Raw genomic sequence first — 18,915 nt, 5'->3', positions numbered from 1 at the left:
AAGTAGCCGGGGGGAATGGTCATGGGGAGAAATAGCCGGGGGAACGGTCATGGGGGGAAGTAGCCGGGTGAAATAGTCATGAGGGGAAGTAGCCGGGGGAATGGTCATGGGGAGAAATAGCCGGGGGAACGGTCATGGGGGAAGTAGCCGGGTGAAATAGTCATGGGGGGAAGTAGCCGGGGGTAACGGCCATGGGGTAAGTAGCTGGGGGGAATAGTCATGGGTGGAACCGTGGAAGTAGCCGGGGGGAAATAGTCACAGAGGGGGAATAGTCACCGAGGGGAAGTAGCCGGGGGGAATGATCATGAGGGGAAGTAGCCGCGGGGAATGGTGATGGGGGGAAGTAGCCGGGGGGAATGGGGATGGGGGGAAGTAGCCGGGCGAAATAGTCATGGGGAAAATAGCCGGGTGAATAGTTACGGAGGGGAAGTAGTCGGGGGAAATAGTGATGGGGGGAAGTAGCCGGGGGTAACGGCTATGGGGTAAGTAGCCGGGGGGAACGGCCATGAGGGGAAGTAGCCAGGGTGGATAGTCATGGAAGGAAAAAAGCCGGGGGAATAGTCACGAAGGGGAAGTAGCCGGGTGAAAAGTCACGGAGGGGAAGTAGCCGGGTGGAAAGTCACGGAGGGGAAGTAGCCGGGGGGAATAGTCATGGCGGGAAGTAGCCGGGGAAATTGTCACAGGGGAAAGTAGCAAGGGGGAATAGTCACGAAGGGGAAGTAGCCGGGGGAATGGTCATGAGGGGGAAGTAGCCGAGGGAATGGTCATTGGGGAAAGTAGCGGGGGAATAGTCACGGAGGGGAAGTAGCCGGGGGGAATGGTCATGGGGGGGAAGTAGCCGGGGGGATGGTCATGGGGGGAAGTAGCCAGGGGGAATTGTCACGGAGGGAAAGTAGCTGGGGTGAATAGTTAGTTAGTTATGGAGGGGAAGTAACCGGGGTGAATAGTTACGCAGGGGAAGTAGCGGGGTGAATAGTCACGGAGGGGAAGTAGCCGGTACCTAAACACAAATATAAAAAAGGTAACGCTCAACCTGTTTTTAAGCAATTACAGACTGAATTATGAATGTGTCAATTGCTATTAAGATTGACTGGGGAATGTTTAAATATACAGCAGGGCTACTTTTGGCACAAATTTACGTTCTTTAGTACAATCTGCATCTTTTGGATGGAATAAAAAGCCTAAAAGGTGCACTGAATGAACCAAATCTGGTAATTGGTACTCTATTAATAACTTAAAACAAAGCAAGAATATGTTGCCAAACTAATGCTTTTTACCTTTTTCAAGTCTACAATTCACTGCAAATACCTACGGACACGGTAACCCTAATTAACTGTTTTGCCAATGTCATAATTTAAATGCCTAACGTTTTCGCTTTATAATCAACATCACGCACTTAACCATATATAGCGTTAATCGCGTACCGCTATGGTATGAAAGTATTATTTTGCGCCCATTCATGCGCTAATATTTGTCGAACTTTCTCTCATGTCTAAGGCTAATCACGAGTCGAATCGGGTGGTATTCGACGTCGGAAGGTAATCAGCCAACCGTTGGACCGTTTGGAAGCACGCTTTCATGCTATGTGTGTCTGGCGCGAAATTCCATTACCAGTATGAACGCATCGGTACGTATTACCAAAATGTTCGTATTCGTAGCGAAAACCACAATACGCTTACAGCCGATTGCCCTATTCTATTGTGACGGTAGAAGTAGACCCTACCTTCATAATACAAAAGACAACAATAGATCGTCACCCGATCCGTAAACAATATTTTAGCTTACTTTCCTACTTGCTTCAATAGTGTATGATGGGAAGCGCAAGTTTGACGTACTCATGATTTAAGAGTTGTGCTATTATATTTCATCATGCCGAAACTTTTGGACGACACAAAATACACCAAAGATGCTAATGAGGAAAGAATTATTTTGATTCAAGGTAGAAAAGTTAACTTGAACAGACTGGAACAAACGAATGTTGTGCGCATATTTGTCAGTTCAACATTTTCTGGTAAGTTGGACCATAAATAGCAACATTCATAATCAAATCCATTAATGCCACATAAAGTTTTACATGTTAAGTTTATAATATGTTTATCTGCATTCATAAAAATGTTAGTTTAGGACACTTTAGATAAACAATGTTTTGTCAACCTTTTTCATTTTTAGGTGTTTAATATATTTGTCTGTATTTGTACCTATAGTTTGCTAATTTAGATAATGTATATGTCGCTCTAGATAATGTATAACTTTTTTTTAAATAACAGACATGAGGGTCGAACGCAATACTTTGCTTGAAAAAGCTTACCCAGACCTGCGGAGCTTTTGCCAAAAACTTGGTCTAGATTTCCAGGTACAGTAATAGCATTTAAATAATGATGTTTCTATACCTATCATAACACACATTTAACAGCAGTCACGCTTTTGAATTGACACCCTTTCCCACACATTTTATCCATAGAGCGTTTTAAAAAATATTATTTTCCTGTTGATTTCCTTCTCTACGTTCTTCAAATACCTAATCTTTGCTATCGTTTTTTGGAAGAGATAAATAGTATTTTTATAATAAGTTTGTTTAACAGGCAATGGACATGAGATGGGGTATACAGGATTCAGCAATGATTGATCACTCAATATGTGAGCTCTGCCTTGATGAAATAAAAACCTGCAAGAGATTGTCTATTGGACCATTTTTTGTGGTAATTAATTACAATCAAATTTTACAACATTTGCAATCTATTTTATATATTGTTCAATTTTTTTTCTGATATATGTTTACCTTTATTTTCATCACCCTTTTTAGGCATTCTTGGGGAACAGATATGGTTACCGGCCAGTGCCTTCTACTATTTCTGTTCAAAACTTTGATAAATTCGAGGTTATTGCTAATGAGAAAGGCTACACATCCTCCAATCTTCTGACTAAATGGTATATGTGTTTTTAATTCACAAAGCTTTACCATTTTATAATGCCCAATTAGCCCAAAATTGTGTAAAAAATATTCGCATAAAATGTGATAAATACCCTCAGGTACCAAAAAGACGCAAATGCTGTTCCAGTACACTATGTTCTTCAGCCCATTACCTCGGAATATCCTCATTTTAACGATGATGATGTAAAGTATGAGAAAGAAAGAAATATTCAGAGGCAGAAATGGTCGGATACATCACAGCAACTTGCGGATGTTATTCGTAAATGTGCGAGTGAAGCCAGGAGAAGAAAACTGCTTGTTAAAATCAAAGGAGAACACTTCTTTGAATCTGGTACACTTTTGCAATACAGCTTTCTAGTATCATTACTGTATTTAAAGGATGGATACAATAAGTTCAACTCAAAAGAGTATTACCAATTATAAAATATTGTAATAATCAAAACAATGTGTTTACTGTAAAATTCCGCCTTTATTATGAAATCTGTCCTTTATATTGTGAAATATGTTTTATATATATGTATATACAAACATATTAATTCTGTCTTACTATTCCTTTGTTTTTGCAGTCACAGAACTTGAAATAAAGGAAGGTCTCTTCTCCAGCGCTGGATCTGCTACATATTTATACGAAAGAGAAATAAGTGACCTGCAACATAATATCTCTGACACAGCTGCTCGTAATTTTGTTGATCTGAGTGGAAATACAGAAGTAGATCTTGAAGCACAGGTATATATATATGCAGCATTAATAGGTTGGTGTTACAATAGCATTAGCCATGGAATTTGTATGTATCTTTTCCTAAATTTGTTTTTTCAGAATCTCTTAAATAACCTGAAGGCTGAAGTCACCCAACTTGGTCAAACAAAGGGCAATTCCAGCTTGGTGAAAACCTACAAAGTCAAATGGGTTGCAGGAAAGGGTAAGAGAACTTCTTATACTTGTTACATATGCTTGAGTGCTTCCTAATGAACATTTATGTATGATGTTCTTATTTGGGTTTTCAGGCATTACCGAGAAGTCTAAAAGTCATTCTGCATATCTTACAAAATTTTGTCATGATTTTGTCACTGACTTCAAAACTGCTATTTCACAAGCTGTATCTAACTCGGGTAAACAAGAAGAAAAGGCAGCGGAAAAATCTGACTTACTTTTCGATGAAGTGATACATCATGCAGCTTTTGCTCAGACAAAACTAAAGTCTTTTTGTGGAAGGTCCCAACTTATTGGTGTGTATACATTATAAATAATTGTAGCTTGCCTTATCCTCATGTGGACGGAAACAACAGTCTTTATAACACGAATATTCTGTTTTCGTGCCAGTTACCTTGTGTGTGATATTTTTGAAAGGAAATGTTTAATTTCACTATCTACCAAATCTTCTGTATCTAGTGTACATTATAAAACCCAGTCAAAATCATGAACGATGATATAGAACTTGATTTACTTCATGCTTTTAGAAACTATTTTGAGCAAGCTTGATGGTGATACTTCCAGCCACCCAGTTGTAGCATTTGGTGAATCAGGACGTGGTAAAACTGCACTGATGGCAAAACTGGTCGATTCAAGACGAAACATGTCTTCAAATGAATCCTTGGTTTATCGGTTTTTGGGAACTTCTCCACATTCATCAAACATACACAGTGTTTTACAGGTTGGGCTATATTTTGTACCCGGTTCCTTATGAGATTGCCAACATAAGTGGATGCTGTTTTATAAAAAATCCCAATAGAAAATCAGTTTAGAATTGTCAAAATTACTAAATTCTTTTTAAACTAACTTAATTTAGACGCAAATCTTAATACCGAATCGTGACTGTTGTAAAATTAATTTTCAACAAACTTTTAATTTATTTTTTCCACGTTTTACACACAAGTTATCTAATTTCAGTCCATTACCTTGCAAATATGCGAGTTAATACCAACACCTCCACCTCTTTACCATGAGCTGCAAAACTTTACGTCACTTGTTATGAAGTTTAATGAAGTCTTGGCCACTGCATCTGCTGTAATAAGCAGAGGAGACACTCAAACACATCTAGGAGAAAAACTTAATATTTTCCTTGATTCATTGGACCAGCTGTCAGAACTTGATGGTGCACACAGGTATTTAGAGAGCTGTTGAAATATGTCTAAATACACCTTATACCTTTTTAATCAGTACATTTCTATTCTGGTAACTTGTAAGTTGGTTTGGATATACGAAATAGGACGAACATATTATAGAATAGTGAGGATATATAAATGAATGATATACACCTATTTATCCTCACCTGTTAAGGATTGGACTGCATGATAAGATATCATTATTAATAAATAATAGCCTGTTATAGTTGTCTCATATAAAATGTATTCCATTTAACTCAGCATAAACTTAACAAATAAGCAGTTTTTTTATTATAGATTTTTATGTGATAACAGATTGAACTGGTTGCCCAAACATCTGCCACCTCATGTTCACATCATACTTTCCACACTACCTGATCCTAATCTTGGTATACTGGACACCTTACATCGAACACTGCCCAGCTCTAACTTCACTGAAGTGACAGACCTTGATAGAGAGACAGGGTGTGAGATATTAAACACTTGGTTGAAAGATTCGGGAAGAACACTGACTCAACCACAACATGATTTTGTGATGGACGCTTTTGTGAAATCTCCACAACCACTTTATTTAAAGGTAAATGATTTTTAACATACCCATATGTGTTAGGGGTTTATGTCAGTAAAAATTGTGTCTTCTACATTTTAAGTGTTAGGGGAAGTTCGTTATCATTTTTCCAATTAAAGTAAAACGTAATATTTCTGTCTTTTATAGTTTTGTCCCAATAACAACATATTTCTGTTTCCCAAATATTCCTTTTCTTCATATACCCCTGTACTGCTGTACAGATTACAAGTTCAGGTTTTTTGCTCGGTATAACACCCATTTTATATATATTTTATACATTAGTTTTGTAATGATTTTTCCAATTAAGATAAAAGTGATATTTTTGTCACCAACTACTTAAAAAAAAAATTATTTCCCCTTACAGCTTGCCTTTGATGAAGCAAGGTTATGGAAATCATATACTGACGTATCTTCTCTTTATCTTGGGAAGTCGGCAAAGGAGGCAATTTCTCTTTTCTTTAAACGACTTGAGAATACACACGGAGAACTCTTTGTAGCAAGGTCCATTGGCTATCTTGTGGCATCCAGGTTGGAAATTTGTGAACTGTATGTTTCTGAGTACACTGAAACTCTTTGAATGATACAACTTTTATGTTTGAGTGGCGGGGTAAGGATAGTAGGTATAACACCGGTTTTCTATTTCACACACCCCACATACACTAATGTATGGCTGAAAATTCAGACAACCCATTAGGGATCTCTGGAATGGAGTAATTGCCATGAAGCGTCTTGTCCAAGAACATACATGCCCACAAAACAATGGTGGCAGTGTCGAGCTTCGAACCAGTACCCTTTGGCTAGAGGCAGACACACTTATCACTGTGCCACGACATCACTTAAAAAATGTCAGTTTTATATAAAATTTACCATATTTTTTAAATGCACAAGACAAAAAAATCAGCTTAACATAAAATTTAACATTTTTTTTTAGAAATGGTCTGGGTGAAGCAGAGTTAAATGATTTGCTTTCACTCGATAATGAAGTATTAGATTGCTCATACCGACATTGGTCCCCACCATCGCATAATGTGGTTCGTATTCCAACATTGTTGTGGACAAGACTAAGAAATGACTTGGGAGCTGATATTGTGGAAAGACAGTCAACTGGTTACACTGTGCTTGCACTTTATCATAGGTAGGTTATGGTATAATTCTTTATGTAGGCTACTGGTGTTGTTAAGCTTAAAAGGTATGAACAATTAATTTTTAACAGAAATTATTTTAGCCACAATGCAATTTTAATTACATTTTTATTTTTAATGGTGTTTTTTTTGTCCTGTTATTGATAATTTTTACCACACAAAAAAACTTTGTATTTCCTAAAATTTATTATGTTTATGAATATTTTTAGACAATTTATAGAAGTAGCGAGGCAAAGATATCTTGGTAGTGATGTCAAAGAAAAAGTTCACCAAAATATCGCGGAGTACTTTCTTGGGAAGTGGTCTGATGGAAAGAAGAAGTCTTTGAAATTAAATATTTGGAAAAACAAAGAAATGAAAGCCAACAGGAATGTTGCAACACAGGTGTGTAAGAGAAAAGTCCATTTTTACACTATGTGGCTTAGCTTAACTTGTTAATTTTTGTATCATAGTCCAATTTTACACCCTGTGACTTAGCTTAAATTGTCATTTTGTATGAAAGTTTGTTTTTACACTTTGTAGCTTAGCCTCACTTGTTATTGTTTTGTTTTAAAGTCTATTTTTGCAGTTTGTAACTTTAGCTTACATTGTAACTTTGTTTTAAAGCCGCTAAAATTTACTGAGAAAATTTTCAACTTTCGGAAACTGGATGAACTCCCTTTTCAACTCTTAAGCGCCGGCATGTGGCAAGAATTAAATGATGTGGTAGTCTCTAGCGCAGACTGGCTAACACACAAAATCGAAGCTTTTTCAATCAAAGGTAGGAAAATGTGAAAAATATTTACAGTAAGTTATTGGGATTATAGGCCAAATCTGACCTAATTCCCAAGTCCTCAACAAGGACCTTATTCATATAGATTACTAGAATACAAAATTTAGCAAATATTTTTTCATACAATGATTTTACAGAAATGCTTCAAGATTATGATATGATACTTTCAAAGAAACCAGACACTGAAATCACATTGATCAGAAATGCTTTAAAACTTGCTAAGCCAACCCTGGAATTTCCAGGTATATAGATATCTGTATATGCTAGATATTTTTAACAGTGTTAGTGTTTAATATGGGCAATTTAGAAAAATAGTAAATAAAAAATAATAAAAGTAACACCGATATCAGATGTGGTTCAAATTACCTAAAAAGAAATCAGTCTCTCACGAATCATACTGTCAAAAATATTTTTACATTCATAATTTTGCTTGCAGGTAAAGTTACGAACCATGTATGTAGTGAAATGATTGGTAGGTTGGCTTACTTCACCAAAGATTTCCCACGATTAGTTGGGAAGCTAGTAACGGAGTCCGAACAGCTCCTGAAGAGAATGAACAAGATGTGTTTGATCCCTTTATGTGGTTCATTTCCCCCACCTGGTAAGGATTTTGTGGAATAAATTTGTAATGTCCTAATTGCACTTTAGAGACTAGCGCTGATGGCACATTAGTAGACGTCAAAAATGTTAGCCATACTGACAAGTCAGTGGTAAAATTTAATAAAAACAAGTTTTTCTAAAGTCACATTTTTGGTAACTCATAAGCTATCATAAGGTGTATGAAACAGAACACCCGTGTTATAACGACTGTTAAACAACAGGTGTTCTGTTTTTAGTGGCCTAAGTCCCAGGTCCTTGACAAGGACCTCACCCATAAAGAATAAAAAAATATATATATAAGGACTGTCGTTTTCCGGCCACGCGGGGGTCAGGCAAGTTACATTCATTCGTTCAAAAGAGTAAATCTGTAATTACCAACCATTTTTGTATTAGTTATATTTATGTCTGTTGTATTATCTTGTATTTGTTTTTCTTGTAGGTGGTCCACTGCGTACCACACTCACAGGTTTCAGCAAGTCTGTCACATGCATGGAAGTTTCATGTGATGCATCTGCATTGTTTGCCGGCTCCCGTGATGGGACAATCATGATATGGGAACTAGGTGTGGATGAAGTATTACACACAATACATCTACATAAGGATACAGTGCTCTGCTTTGCCATTGCAGGTAGGATATAATCCTATTTTATGTTTGTTAGGTTCCACAGCGTTGCACGTGATGGGTCCCGGGAAGTGGCACGCTTCAATATCTGGTGAGGTCCATGCGGTAACACCAGGGATATACATAAGAACATTGCATAAGGGTTGGCCATTGGCCTATTACCTTACTACTCCCTGGGTGTTACTACATAGACCCCACCAGATATTGAAGCTTGTAACTTCTCTGAAAGTTGTAGACAAGAGGTAAGAATTTTTTTACAAAATGATGTAGTTATATCTTCAGAAGTTTTTTGTTTGCAATTTAGGTAAGCCATCATGCCTTTCTGTATTTTCAGATATTCTGCTGTTCCGTATATTCTCATTAATAACTTTTTACTTAATTTGTAAAACTGAAACTTTATAAACTTATACATAGTAATGTATTAATTTATACAACCCCAGGTTTAAGATTGGCTTCCTCATCCGCTGATAATACATTGCAAGTATTGAATTGGGATACAGGAAGCATTGTAGCTTCCATGGTGGAGGATCACACAGAACATACCTATCATTGTAACCTTGCATTGAATGATGATGGTACCGTACTTGTATCTGCATGTGGTAAACAGGTAGGATGTGTACAATTTTAGCGGCTCATCTAGTATAAAAAACGTAGTGTGTTTCTCATGTTTCGTATGCCATCCGGCAAGTAGTGTAATGCCACAAACAAAATAGTAAAAAAAAACACACAACATACTCTTTCAGTTGTAATTGGCTATAGACACTTAAATTTTAAATTTAGAGTTCTATTTTTAAAAAGCATATTTAATAACAGTAAAGGTATATATACTACTTTCATTATTATTTCTAGATCAATATTTGGGATGTGTCTTCTTCAAGTATCCAGCACTCCATAAAAGAATCAAATTATCTCTCATGTAATATTTTACTTTGTGGTCAAGCTGTTATAGCAGGGTATAAGAACGGTGCTATTATGTCTTGGTCTTTAGAAACAGGTATGTAACTAAGAATTGCTTTATTTTTTGTGTCAATAACATGAAGTTTTTAACAGGGAACACTATGTATGACACCACGACAGGTAATAATGGAACGAAAAATGAAAATTCAGGCATTTTTTCTGTGGCAAATTTTCTGATTCAAGACAAGTTAATGTCTTTATTCAATAATGGGACAGTTGATCTTTACAACAGTAGCTCAGGTGTCTTGATAAGCTCATATGATGTTGATACCAATATAGAGGTGTCCGCTTGTGCAGGAGGTTATGTTGCATTCAGTTGTGGAAAAGAAATACATGTTTGGAAAATAGAAGGACAGGAATTAAAGGTTTGTACGAAAATATCCGAGATATTTTGTAAATAAATTCTGAAAATCTGGCCTTCATCTAGTGCAAATAAAGTTGAATGAAAGCAAAAAAGTCTGTTTATTTATAATATTTCATTGTTTTATATATACTTATTTTTTAAAATTATTTAATAAATATTATTTTAAACAGAAAACAAGTGTCTTGCAACACCATCATGATTCTGTATCTACATTGAATTTCAATAAAACTGGTGATATATTGGTATGTGGTGGTAGGGATCATACACTGCTATGTTGGACCATTGGCAAGGATGGGATCACACTTGCTGATAACATGAGTGGCATGGGAGCTCCTGTAGATCATGTTGTGTTGTCTGGAAACATTGTGGCAAGCTCATCTAAAAATGTGAGTGATACTGTGTTTTATAAATGAAAGTCATTTACCAATTATTCCATGGAAGTGCAACAACGGTTGTTATAACATGGCTGTCCATTTAATACAAACTCGTTAGTGACCACTAGATTGGAGCAATGAACGGCAGGGCCTTAACGTATAGTATAGGCCTATAGCAAAAAAATAGAAAATAGTTTGTTTAATCTTTTTTTGCCATTTTTGTATTTTGTGGGCAATAGGTTAAATCTGGCCTAAATCCCAGATCCTCGACAAGGACCTCACCCACATATTTATTAGAAAAAAATGTTAAAACGTAAATGTAAAATTTTATTTTAGGTTTTCTATGTGAAACTTTGGAACCTGAATCGCACCAAAGTAGTAAAGGATCCACCATCCTTTCCATTTCAATTAGGAAATCATGTAATTAGTAGTTGTGGAAAGTACATCTGCTATTTTTATGAGGATCTCATTATTCATGATCTTGAATTAAAAAGCAATGTAAAAGTAATGAGAGCTGGGAAGAGTGAGATCACATGCATGAAGTTTACACCAGATTCTTGCTACATAGTTTGTGCCACGGTTAAAGGCGATTTAGAGCTTGTTCATTGTGTTGACCATCAAGTAATGCAAACAACATCAATCTCAAATTCCAGTGTTTCCCTTTTAGCACTGAGTAGTGATGGTAGTCAACTGCTTGCTGTAACTGGAAATGGTGATATGGAAACACTGCATTTTATGAAAACAGAAGGGTTTGAACCAGTTATGGAATGTCTCACCTGTAGTATTGGTATAGAAGATGCTGTCACTGCTGTTTCACTTTCCCCAGAAAACTCTGGTTATATAACTGCATTTATTGGAGTAAATTCAGGCATAATTAGTGTTGTTTCCGTGCATTTAGCAGCTAGTTCTTCTCCCAAAGTAACTTTACAAGTCATATTGAAAGAACACAAGAGCAAAGTTACAAATTTAACTTTGTCAAGTGATCGGCAGATGCTGTTTTCAGGCTCTGAAGGGGCTACTAGGCGAATATGGAAATTTAAGGTAAATATTTGTGCACTTTTTCCAACTACACAAGTAATTTGTGGTTCAATTTAATTGTGCTCTTTTACTAAGGAATTTAAAATTGTGCTCTTTTACTAATCTTTGCTTGATTTAAGTTAGATTTTTATCTTAGTGAACAGTTTATAAATGTGTTTTTATTTTTTAGTCTGGAGAATGGAAGTTGCACCAAGAAATGTTATTTGATTCCCTACTCAACACTGGAGTTACATGTTCTGCATTCATATCTGATTCCTATGTTATTACTGGATCCCAGGAACGGTCAATTAAGGTTTGGAACACAAACACAGGTTAGTAGAATGTAATTTGAAGCACAAACTATGAAACTAACACCACCAACTCATACATGAGTTACAGATATTTGAATAATAAGAGCATAGAACTATTACAGGTCTGTCATTCTGTCCCCATCTGGTTAAGCTTTTCTATACGCTTAAGCAGGTTGTTTCTCTTCTTCTCTTTCGGCTGTCTGGGTTTAGTTTTTTCATTTTTTTTCTCACTAATGACCGGCAGTTTGAGTATCCCCTTTTTTACTTTCTGGTTATGATCCTTCACGTAGCCAGGCACAGCAAAATACGAGAATCTAAAGTTCTCTGTAAAGTTTAGAATCGTGAACTCGCCAAGAAACGGAAAGTAGAAACTTTTTTTCTTTGAATTTGTAAAGTCTTCTGCTTCCTCTTCCGAGAAAGTTGAAACGTCGGAAAAATCGAACTCATCATCATCATCACTGAATACGGGCATCTTTTCATCTGATTCTTTTTTAGCATCACTGGTCTGCTCCAATATATTTACATTTAAGTGCAGAGTTAAATAAAAAAAGGTACATAGTTGATTAACCAGTTTACCAAAAACAGTAAATTGTTATTTTTGCAAGTTGCAACATACTTGTTTAGTTATATCGTTTGCTTACATTTTAAGCCTCTGTTAGTTATGCAATAGTGTCAGATTATCAAAACAGTAATTAATAAAATGTAAAGTATAAGATTTATAGTTTTTCTAATTACACAAGAAACTTGCCTGTGTTGCTTCTGCTCCTTGTGGTTCATCCGCCAGCGGGTCGATCGTTGGTAGATCTCTAAGAAATTTGGACGATGGTCTCTGTCGCATTCGACCTTTAGAAGTCGTTCTACCCGCCATGTTGAATCTGCTGCCCGTCGTTGAACGCATCTTGTGAAGTCGTTCTGTTGTGCTTGTTTGACGAGGAAGATAGCTGTTTAACGTCTGCCCAGCGTTCAGAGTGCTTTTGCTCGTAGTTTTAGTGCCGCCGAGGGCCAGCTGTATGAAATTAATTGAGTAATGTGTACGGAGATAGAATATAAAGATTGTTTGAGTTTTTATGTTGTGTTTAAATTTCAAATCCAGTTATAATGTAGCCAATATAATAGCCTACAGACCATTGAACTATCGGCCATTTTAAACAGAAACTTACACCTGAAGTAGAGAGCTTTGAGGTAAGGAGTTTTAGGAAGTAGACAACGATGAGATATTTCCCGCTTTTATGTTTGCAAAATCAAGGCTTTGTACCCTCTTACATAGCCTAACGTATTAAAAGTGTGTAGTAGCATTGCGTGTGGCGTAGTTTTCCCTTAGTTGTACATTTAATAAACTTGCCTGGTCTTGTTCAGCACCGCCGCTGCTTAATGCACTGTGATGTGCTGCGTTTTGATATTTGGCCTTTACTTCTGCTTTCTCTTTGCGAGTCTTTTTCTCAATTTCACGTTGTCTCGCTACCGTAGCAGGGGTGTTCATCTTTGGCCCTATGAAACAGCACATATGGGCTAACACGTTGGGTAGGGTTAAAATGATCTATGACATACCATCCATGTTTAATTGAGAACTTCTCCTCCTATCTGGAGTGATAATATTTTTTCTATCCGATGTTGAAAGTTGGCTCACTCTTCTAGTTACAGTTTCCACGCTACGAGTTTTATCCATGCTCGATCGGGATACTTTGTTCCGGTCAGTCAAAGGCTGTAACGGGAAGTTATTGCCGGTTTGTGATGACTTAACAATAACGACGTCAACTAACAACCACAGTTTTAACACTATGTTCGTTACAAATCCCTTCCTGAATGTTCAAACATACGGTAGGGTGGGGAAGATGGGATACCTTTTCATTCTATTTTCTCGTCCTATTTGGTATTAAAACCAAAAAAATCAAAGAATTATAAATTCGTATCATTACAACTCCCATAGACCGTTGTTACTTTTTTAAAAAAGGACCAGGGTTTGCACATTTAAGGAACATTTGTACATTATGTGCTAAGGTGTCCCGTCTTTCCCCATCCTCGTCTTCATACTCATTCGATTGGTTATAACACGTAGCTCAATAGTCCATCGGATAAAAGATGACATGTGTTAGTGTGGACTTACATTGTTCCCGTATGAACTTGTCCGAGTTCCAATCGCGTCTTTGCTTTTTGTAGGATCTGAAACCTGTGGTCTGGTCGTTTGTTCTCGAAGAAAGGCAGTCTGGGAGCCTGCTATTAGTTGCGAGGTTTCGCTGTCTCCTGGCGTACCTGTATTTAAATTGTAAGGGGGAAATCGTCCAAAAGATTTAGTCTAAATGTACTTTGCTTGTGAAATCAAACTCACCTATTAAGTTCTCAGCGAGAGACCCTGCCCTTGTGTTTGGTTTTCCCGTTCGATTTTTAACTAAAGGATTAAGGGCCTCTTTGTTCTTGCTGGCAGCGCTTGGTGGACGTTTTAAAGCGGAAGTTGTTTTGTCCAGTTCTTCCAAACTTTTTTCTTGAATGAATGCTACACTTGGTGTTCTGCATAATTCGCCTGAGTTTCTGAAATTTAAGGCAGTTTAGAGTCAATCCGTTTGGGAAACTGGTTGACTTGAGAGATGACATGTCTCTGCCCAAACCTGTTGTAAATACGAGACGAATTCTGCGATCTCAGACTCCTCGAGGACGAGGTGTTAAGCTGACGAGAATTGCTTTTTTCTGATCCCCGAGTTTTTAATTCCCTGCCTTTTCCGACTGACCCGGTTGATTTACTTTCTTGGAGACTGGAGCCATTCTCACTAAATTCTCTTTCCGTGCTTCGCTATAAAAGACGTACGTACTGTTTATAATGCAATACCCCTTTTTCATAGTGTTATTTCTAAAAGATAAACCAACATGTTTTAAGATATCTGTTGAAATTTCTTTATACCTCCTTGTGATCCATAACAGATTTGGTTGCTTCTATCACCGAAGACGTTCGCTTAAATGCTTCCACATTCCCTTTCTGGTCATTGTTAGCAGGATGTGAAACTTCTACGTCGGTTTTCTCACGAATCTGTATCCCAAGATTGCTTAAGAAATCGTCCAAGTTGTCCGTATCACGCTGAGTATCGGATAGTTGCTTCACTTTGCCATTATGCGAAATCGGTTCACTCCCTGAAATGATTCCCACTGTTAATACTTTTTTAAATACTTTTTTAAACTATCTGTACCTTTTATTGTACCTGGATGCAGCGTGGCACGCCCTGCGCTGGGCTTGGAATTTAGGCCAGGATTGGCCTATTACATTTACTATCTATGGATAGTTTTATAATCAAAATTACCTGGTATAAAATTCCCAGCTTCGTCATATCTTCCATAAGGATAAAAGTTTCCATCTGGTCCGATTTCACCTCCCACGAACACACTGTATTCGTCATCGGCGTCTTGCGAAGTCTCGTCCTGCCCCGGAGTCGAGTAAACCGTGATTTGACGCGGGTCCTCCACCGTCACTCCTTCTTTGACACATTTCCACTCATTCGCATCTATACGATCCGCATCCGGACACACAGTTGATCTCTTCATCTTCCTAGCAACCTCCAGCAGTTCCGGCGACAAATTAGGGTCAGGATCTTGTTCAATGAAATCCCCGTTTTCATCGTAACTTCCAAATGGAACGAACATCCCTTTGGTATTCCGCGCTCCAGGTACTACATGCCCATCAATAGTAATAGCGGATGAAGCCATGAACTGACCGTCTTCGTTGAAAACTCCGGGAAGATAATACTCGTTCCCTTGTTGTGTGTGCCATATACCACTGCCCATGGCCTCCTTTAAATTTAACTCTGGTCCATCCTGAAACGCAAGCTTAAATCGCTCAGAAACGTCAACCGACGTATTTTCCTGTCGACTGGTGGTGGATTCTTCTTGATTGGTAGATTCTGAAGCAGTATGCTCCTGTTTTCGAGCAATTTCTTCTAAAGTCGGCAAGTTTTGTTCCTTTAACTCCCGTTCGCTTAATTCATGGTAGCATCCATCGTCATCTATTCGTCCTTCTGCGAGAAACGGAGTTCCGCCATCTGCATTATTCCCATCAGATATTTCTTTCTCAACTTTGGAGAAAAATCCCGGATAAAATGAGCCATCCTTGTTTTTTAGACCAACTGATTTGATGGTATTATCAACGTCGCGGTTATACTGTTCCGCAGACTCCTGATTCTGCACTGTAGAATGTGTATCTGAACTAGAAATTAACCCCTGTCCATCGTCCCTTGCAGCCACAGAACCGTCTATATTGTTCTGCAGGCTTTGTCCAGATTGGGCACTGTCACTCTCCCTTTCCACGTTAGTTTCGCGCGTGGAGGTCTTGTCAGTTTTTCCTGAATTGAAGAGCCTTTGCCTCATCGATTGGCAGACCCGTGCGGTTAGTTGTTTACTACGTTTTTTCTTTTGCTCACTCGTCTTACTATTCTTATTCTCTTTGCCGCCACCGTCCTCATTACTCTCTAAACATACCGCAACTTAAAAATACAATTAAATGACAGAAGACCTATAGAACTTACCGTGGTCCGTTTTTTCAGACAGTGATTTTAATATACGTCGTCTCTCTTCGTCGCTTTTCGCTTTACCGAGCAGTGGCAGAATTTTCTCTAGCTCTTCGTTCGACAAGAACTTCTTCTTATATTTAAGCGACTGAAGAAACTTTGCTGCATCACTCGTATTCATCTCAATCCTTGGGCCTCTCGTTAAATCTGCTGGCTGTGTGTTTACATATTAATCACAATGAGCTGGAACCCGTGAAACTTACCATCTTATTTCGTTTTCAAAAAAAACTAACCTATATAAAATGTTGTCTCAATAAAAAAAATATATAAAGAAGGTTGTCAATATAAAAAAAAATAGAAGATTTAGAGTCTGGTCTTATAGTGTATATACCTTATGGCAGGACGGTCGCAGCACCCCTGTTCTTTGCCAATGTGCCAGGCAATGACTGCAGTGGAAGACACCTCGAACACCGGGCGTTGTGCCTTTACGGTAATCGCTTGGGTAGAATGAAATCTAAAAATATGTAAAAGTACGTTGTATTTATTGTCCGTAAAACGATTTACGTATTTGCATTTTTAAGTTGGTCTTCTTTTCTTTATTATTCGCTTTTAAATCGTATTTTCCTCACTTTGCACTTACTTCTATTGGGATTCCCAGCGAATGAATTTTCAGTAGTTCTGCGATATCTTTAGATAATGCTGCATCATCCGGGTCGACGGTTACAACGAATGAACATTTATCTTGGTCGAATACCAAATGAGGTCCACCTCTGCTTAGAAAAATAATAATCCCATATAAATGAAACCTTCTTTAAAAATCGAGTGAACCGAACCGGTAGATTAATAAGCACGTTCGACGATGTCTAAGATTTTCCATACGAAAAAGTGTCACTAAACTTTGACCGTTTTTGGTTTCTAAACTACTAAAGAACATTTTCTCATGTATAAATGTTTTTCCTTTTTTCTTGACAGTTTTTCTACAGCGAAAAAGGGCCATTTTTACCTCTGGCTTGATGGGCGTACCCTGTGCACAGTCGAGCTATCGTCATGTACACCAGATATCGAAAGATCTTGATCTCCAACCACATATTTATGTCCGATGGGAGGAAGTTTAGACTGGATATAAAAATAAAGATAAACCGTTTTTGGTCCAAAGTGTTTCAAAATAATCAATGGGTTATCTTAAACGCTGGTGTTAATATTATAGACAGGCAGTGTGTGCGAAAACTATCATGTTGACGTGTCTTTCCTTATAGTAGCACGTGGTATAATTCGTAGGGCGGACATGGGATTTAAAATAGAGAACCCTTGTTATGATTCAATAAATTAATCATACTTATTTTGACATGCTAACATTCGTTTCTATTGAACAAAACTTATTTTTTACCTTTTCCGAAGTCAATGGCCTGTGCGTCTCTTGTTGTGTTATAGATTCTGTTTTCTTCAGCATTAATTTTAATCCTCCTAAATTTTCTTCCGTATTTCCCCCTCTATCCGAGGGCAGTCGCATCCGAGACTTTCCTCTCGAAGCAAGCGACTGCCTCGAAAGTGATGCCGAAAGCCCACTTTTCTATTTAAGATCATTTCAGGCAAAAAACTAACGCATGGTCTGCTATTCGCAATATGGTTACCTTCGTTGTTTTTCTGGCTCCAACTTTGGTAGTCGGGGCGTCGGTTGCAAACATATCGTGCAACTCGTCTTCTTCAATAGATGACAGCGGAGCTTTCGAAGCGGTTTCCATTTTCGAAAAAAAATGCAAACCTGAAACTGAATCCTAAATACAATATTTTCTTAAAAGATTTTCTTAGGCAAATCCAGGTCTCCGATTTGAATATATTTACGTCATAATACATGATAGTGCATTTGATTATTACGTTTACTATGACGTTTTGTTACAAACAACAAATAATATTCATCCAGTCTCACAAAATCTGTTTTTACCCCTTAGTCCCAATAATGTTATATTTTTTTGCAAAATTGTTAAAAAAAAATATTTACAGGCGAACTAGTTGCTTCACAATATGTGTACGCTACTGTCACCGACATTGTTGCAGTGAATGACGCCAACATTATCTTAACCACCGACTTTGGTTATATCATCCAAAACTATTTGTTGATACCCAGAGTACCAGTGGGAGACAGACCTGAAAACAGCAGTTTGGGTAATGTTGCCCTGTCTTCTCAAAACAAAACTTTAAAAATAAGATCGTCTACATGCGCAGTTGTGTGAACATTTCTACCAGATGTTTTTAGGCCTTATCACACAGCTTTATGCCAAGCAGATGTTTGCATGATAGTTGTATTTTGAAACTATTTTGCACTTTGCTATTCTTTGTCCCGTTTAGGGACTTTTTATTAGCTTTAATACATGCACCTTTTTATGAGCACTGAGGCCACACGTATTCTAGACTTTATTTTGCACTTAGTCAATATCTATTTTCCTATAGTATATCGGTAGGCTGTGATTTAATACTTTTTCGCCTTACGCTTTTTTTTCTGCTGTAGCTTGGCAAATTATATCTAGGAATGCACTGATTTTTGCCATTCCAAAACAAAAAAAAACTTTAATTATTTGTTCAGATTTTACTTTGTATATGATATCAACGATTTTTCAAATTTCAAAAGCTGTTTTAAGATAGTAAATATATGCAACAATTCTGGCAAC

General features: G+C 37.5%; 3 protein-coding genes across 9 annotated transcripts; 1 reads left to right on the top strand and 2 right to left on the bottom strand.

Annotated features, from left to right (window-relative positions):
* Positions 1-861: 861 nt before the first annotated feature.
* LOC149737030 (NACHT domain- and WD repeat-containing protein 1-like) lies at positions 862-18,905 on the top strand. 7 transcript variants are annotated; one of them, XM_089876984.1, is made up of 26 exons: positions 862-1,627; positions 1,806-2,011; positions 2,268-2,353; positions 2,583-2,699; positions 2,804-2,928; positions 3,031-3,263; positions 3,499-3,659; positions 3,750-3,852; positions 3,938-4,159; positions 4,391-4,584; positions 4,821-5,035; positions 5,351-5,612; positions 5,968-6,131; positions 6,535-6,738; positions 6,955-7,129; positions 7,352-7,505; positions 7,655-7,759; positions 7,954-8,118; positions 8,557-8,745; positions 9,180-9,346; positions 9,589-9,733; positions 9,790-10,061; positions 10,231-10,446; positions 10,771-11,475; positions 11,642-11,783; positions 18,251-18,905. In XM_089876984.1, the coding sequence occupies exons 2-26, from the start codon at positions 1,870-1,872 to the stop codon at positions 18,478-18,480; spliced, it is 4,893 nt and encodes a 1,630-aa protein (XP_089733110.1). In that variant the 5' UTR covers positions 862-1,627; positions 1,806-1,869; the 3' UTR covers positions 18,481-18,905. The 7 variants fall into 7 exon arrangements, with proteins under 7 accessions (XP_089733110.1, XP_089733109.1, XP_089733111.1 ...); XM_089876983.1 differs by having other exon boundaries at positions 1,781-2,011; XM_089876985.1 differs by lacking the exon at positions 862-1,627 and having other exon boundaries at positions 1,634-1,939.
* Positions 11,780-13,266, bottom strand: LOC149737032 (uncharacterized). Its single transcript, XM_089877010.1, has 3 exons — positions 13,105-13,266; positions 12,511-12,768; positions 11,780-12,267 (listed from the first exon to the last, which is right to left on the bottom strand). Exons 1-3 carry the CDS (start codon positions 13,264-13,266, stop codon positions 11,890-11,892), a joined length of 798 nt encoding a protein of 265 aa, XP_089733136.1. The 3' UTR covers positions 11,780-11,889.
* On the bottom strand, positions 13,300-16,430 carry LOC149737031 (uncharacterized). The gene is made up of 7 exons (XM_089876043.1): positions 16,268-16,430; positions 15,050-16,210; positions 14,656-14,882; positions 14,366-14,547; positions 14,089-14,288; positions 13,867-14,012; positions 13,300-13,464 (listed from the first exon to the last, which is right to left on the bottom strand). The coding sequence occupies exons 1-7, from the start codon at positions 16,428-16,430 to the stop codon at positions 13,300-13,302; spliced, it is 2,244 nt and encodes a 747-aa protein (XP_089732169.1).
* Positions 18,906-18,915: the final 10 nt, after the last annotated feature.

This window comes from Ciona robusta, chromosome 4 (genome assembly GCF_009617815.1).
Source record: "Ciona robusta chromosome 4, ASM961781v2".
In the NCBI taxonomy this organism is placed as follows: domain Eukaryota; kingdom Metazoa; phylum Chordata; class Ascidiacea; order Phlebobranchia; family Cionidae; genus Ciona; species Ciona robusta.
The sequence above is the reverse complement of the archived record's forward strand: the minus strand, read 5'-3'. Positions and strand labels throughout refer to the sequence as shown.

What these genes read in the sequence shown, in the direction of transcription:
- LOC149737030 (XM_089876984.1), top strand. Translation starts at nt 1,870, where the DNA reads ATGCCGAAACTTTTGGACGACACAAAATACACCAAAGATGCTAATGAG. An exon ending in CACAACCACTTTATTTAAAG is followed by an intron (nt 5,613 to 5,967) that starts GTAAATGATTTT and finishes TTCCCCTTACAG; the next exon opens with CTTGCCTTTGATGAAGCAAG. An exon ending in GTCTTGGTCTTTAGAAACAG is followed by an intron (nt 9,734 to 9,789) that starts GTATGTAACTAA and finishes AGTTTTTAACAG; the next exon opens with GGAACACTATGTATGACACC.
- LOC149737032 (XM_089877010.1), bottom strand. Translation starts at nt 13,266, where the DNA reads ATGTGCTGTTTCATAGGGCCAAAGATGAACACCCCTGCTACGGTAGCG. An exon ending in GCGGTGCTGAACAAGACCAG is followed by an intron (nt 12,769 to 13,104) that starts GCAAGTTTATTA and finishes AATTTCATACAG; the next exon opens with CTGGCCCTCGGCGGCACTAA. An exon ending in AAGGAGCAGAAGCAACACAG is followed by an intron (nt 12,268 to 12,510) that starts GCAAGTTTCTTG and finishes ATATTGGAGCAG; the next exon opens with ACCAGTGATGCTAAAAAAGA.
- LOC149737031 (XM_089876043.1), bottom strand. Translation starts at nt 16,430, where the DNA reads ATGAATACGAGTGATGCAGCAAAGTTTCTTCAGTCGCTTAAATATAAG. An exon ending in GTCTGAAAAAACGGACCACG is followed by an intron (nt 16,211 to 16,267) that starts GTAAGTTCTATA and finishes CGGTATGTTTAG; the next exon opens with AGAGTAATGAGGACGGTGGC. An exon ending in AGCTGGGAATTTTATACCAG is followed by an intron (nt 14,883 to 15,049) that starts GTAATTTTGATT and finishes GAATCATTTCAG; the next exon opens with GGAGTGAACCGATTTCGCAT.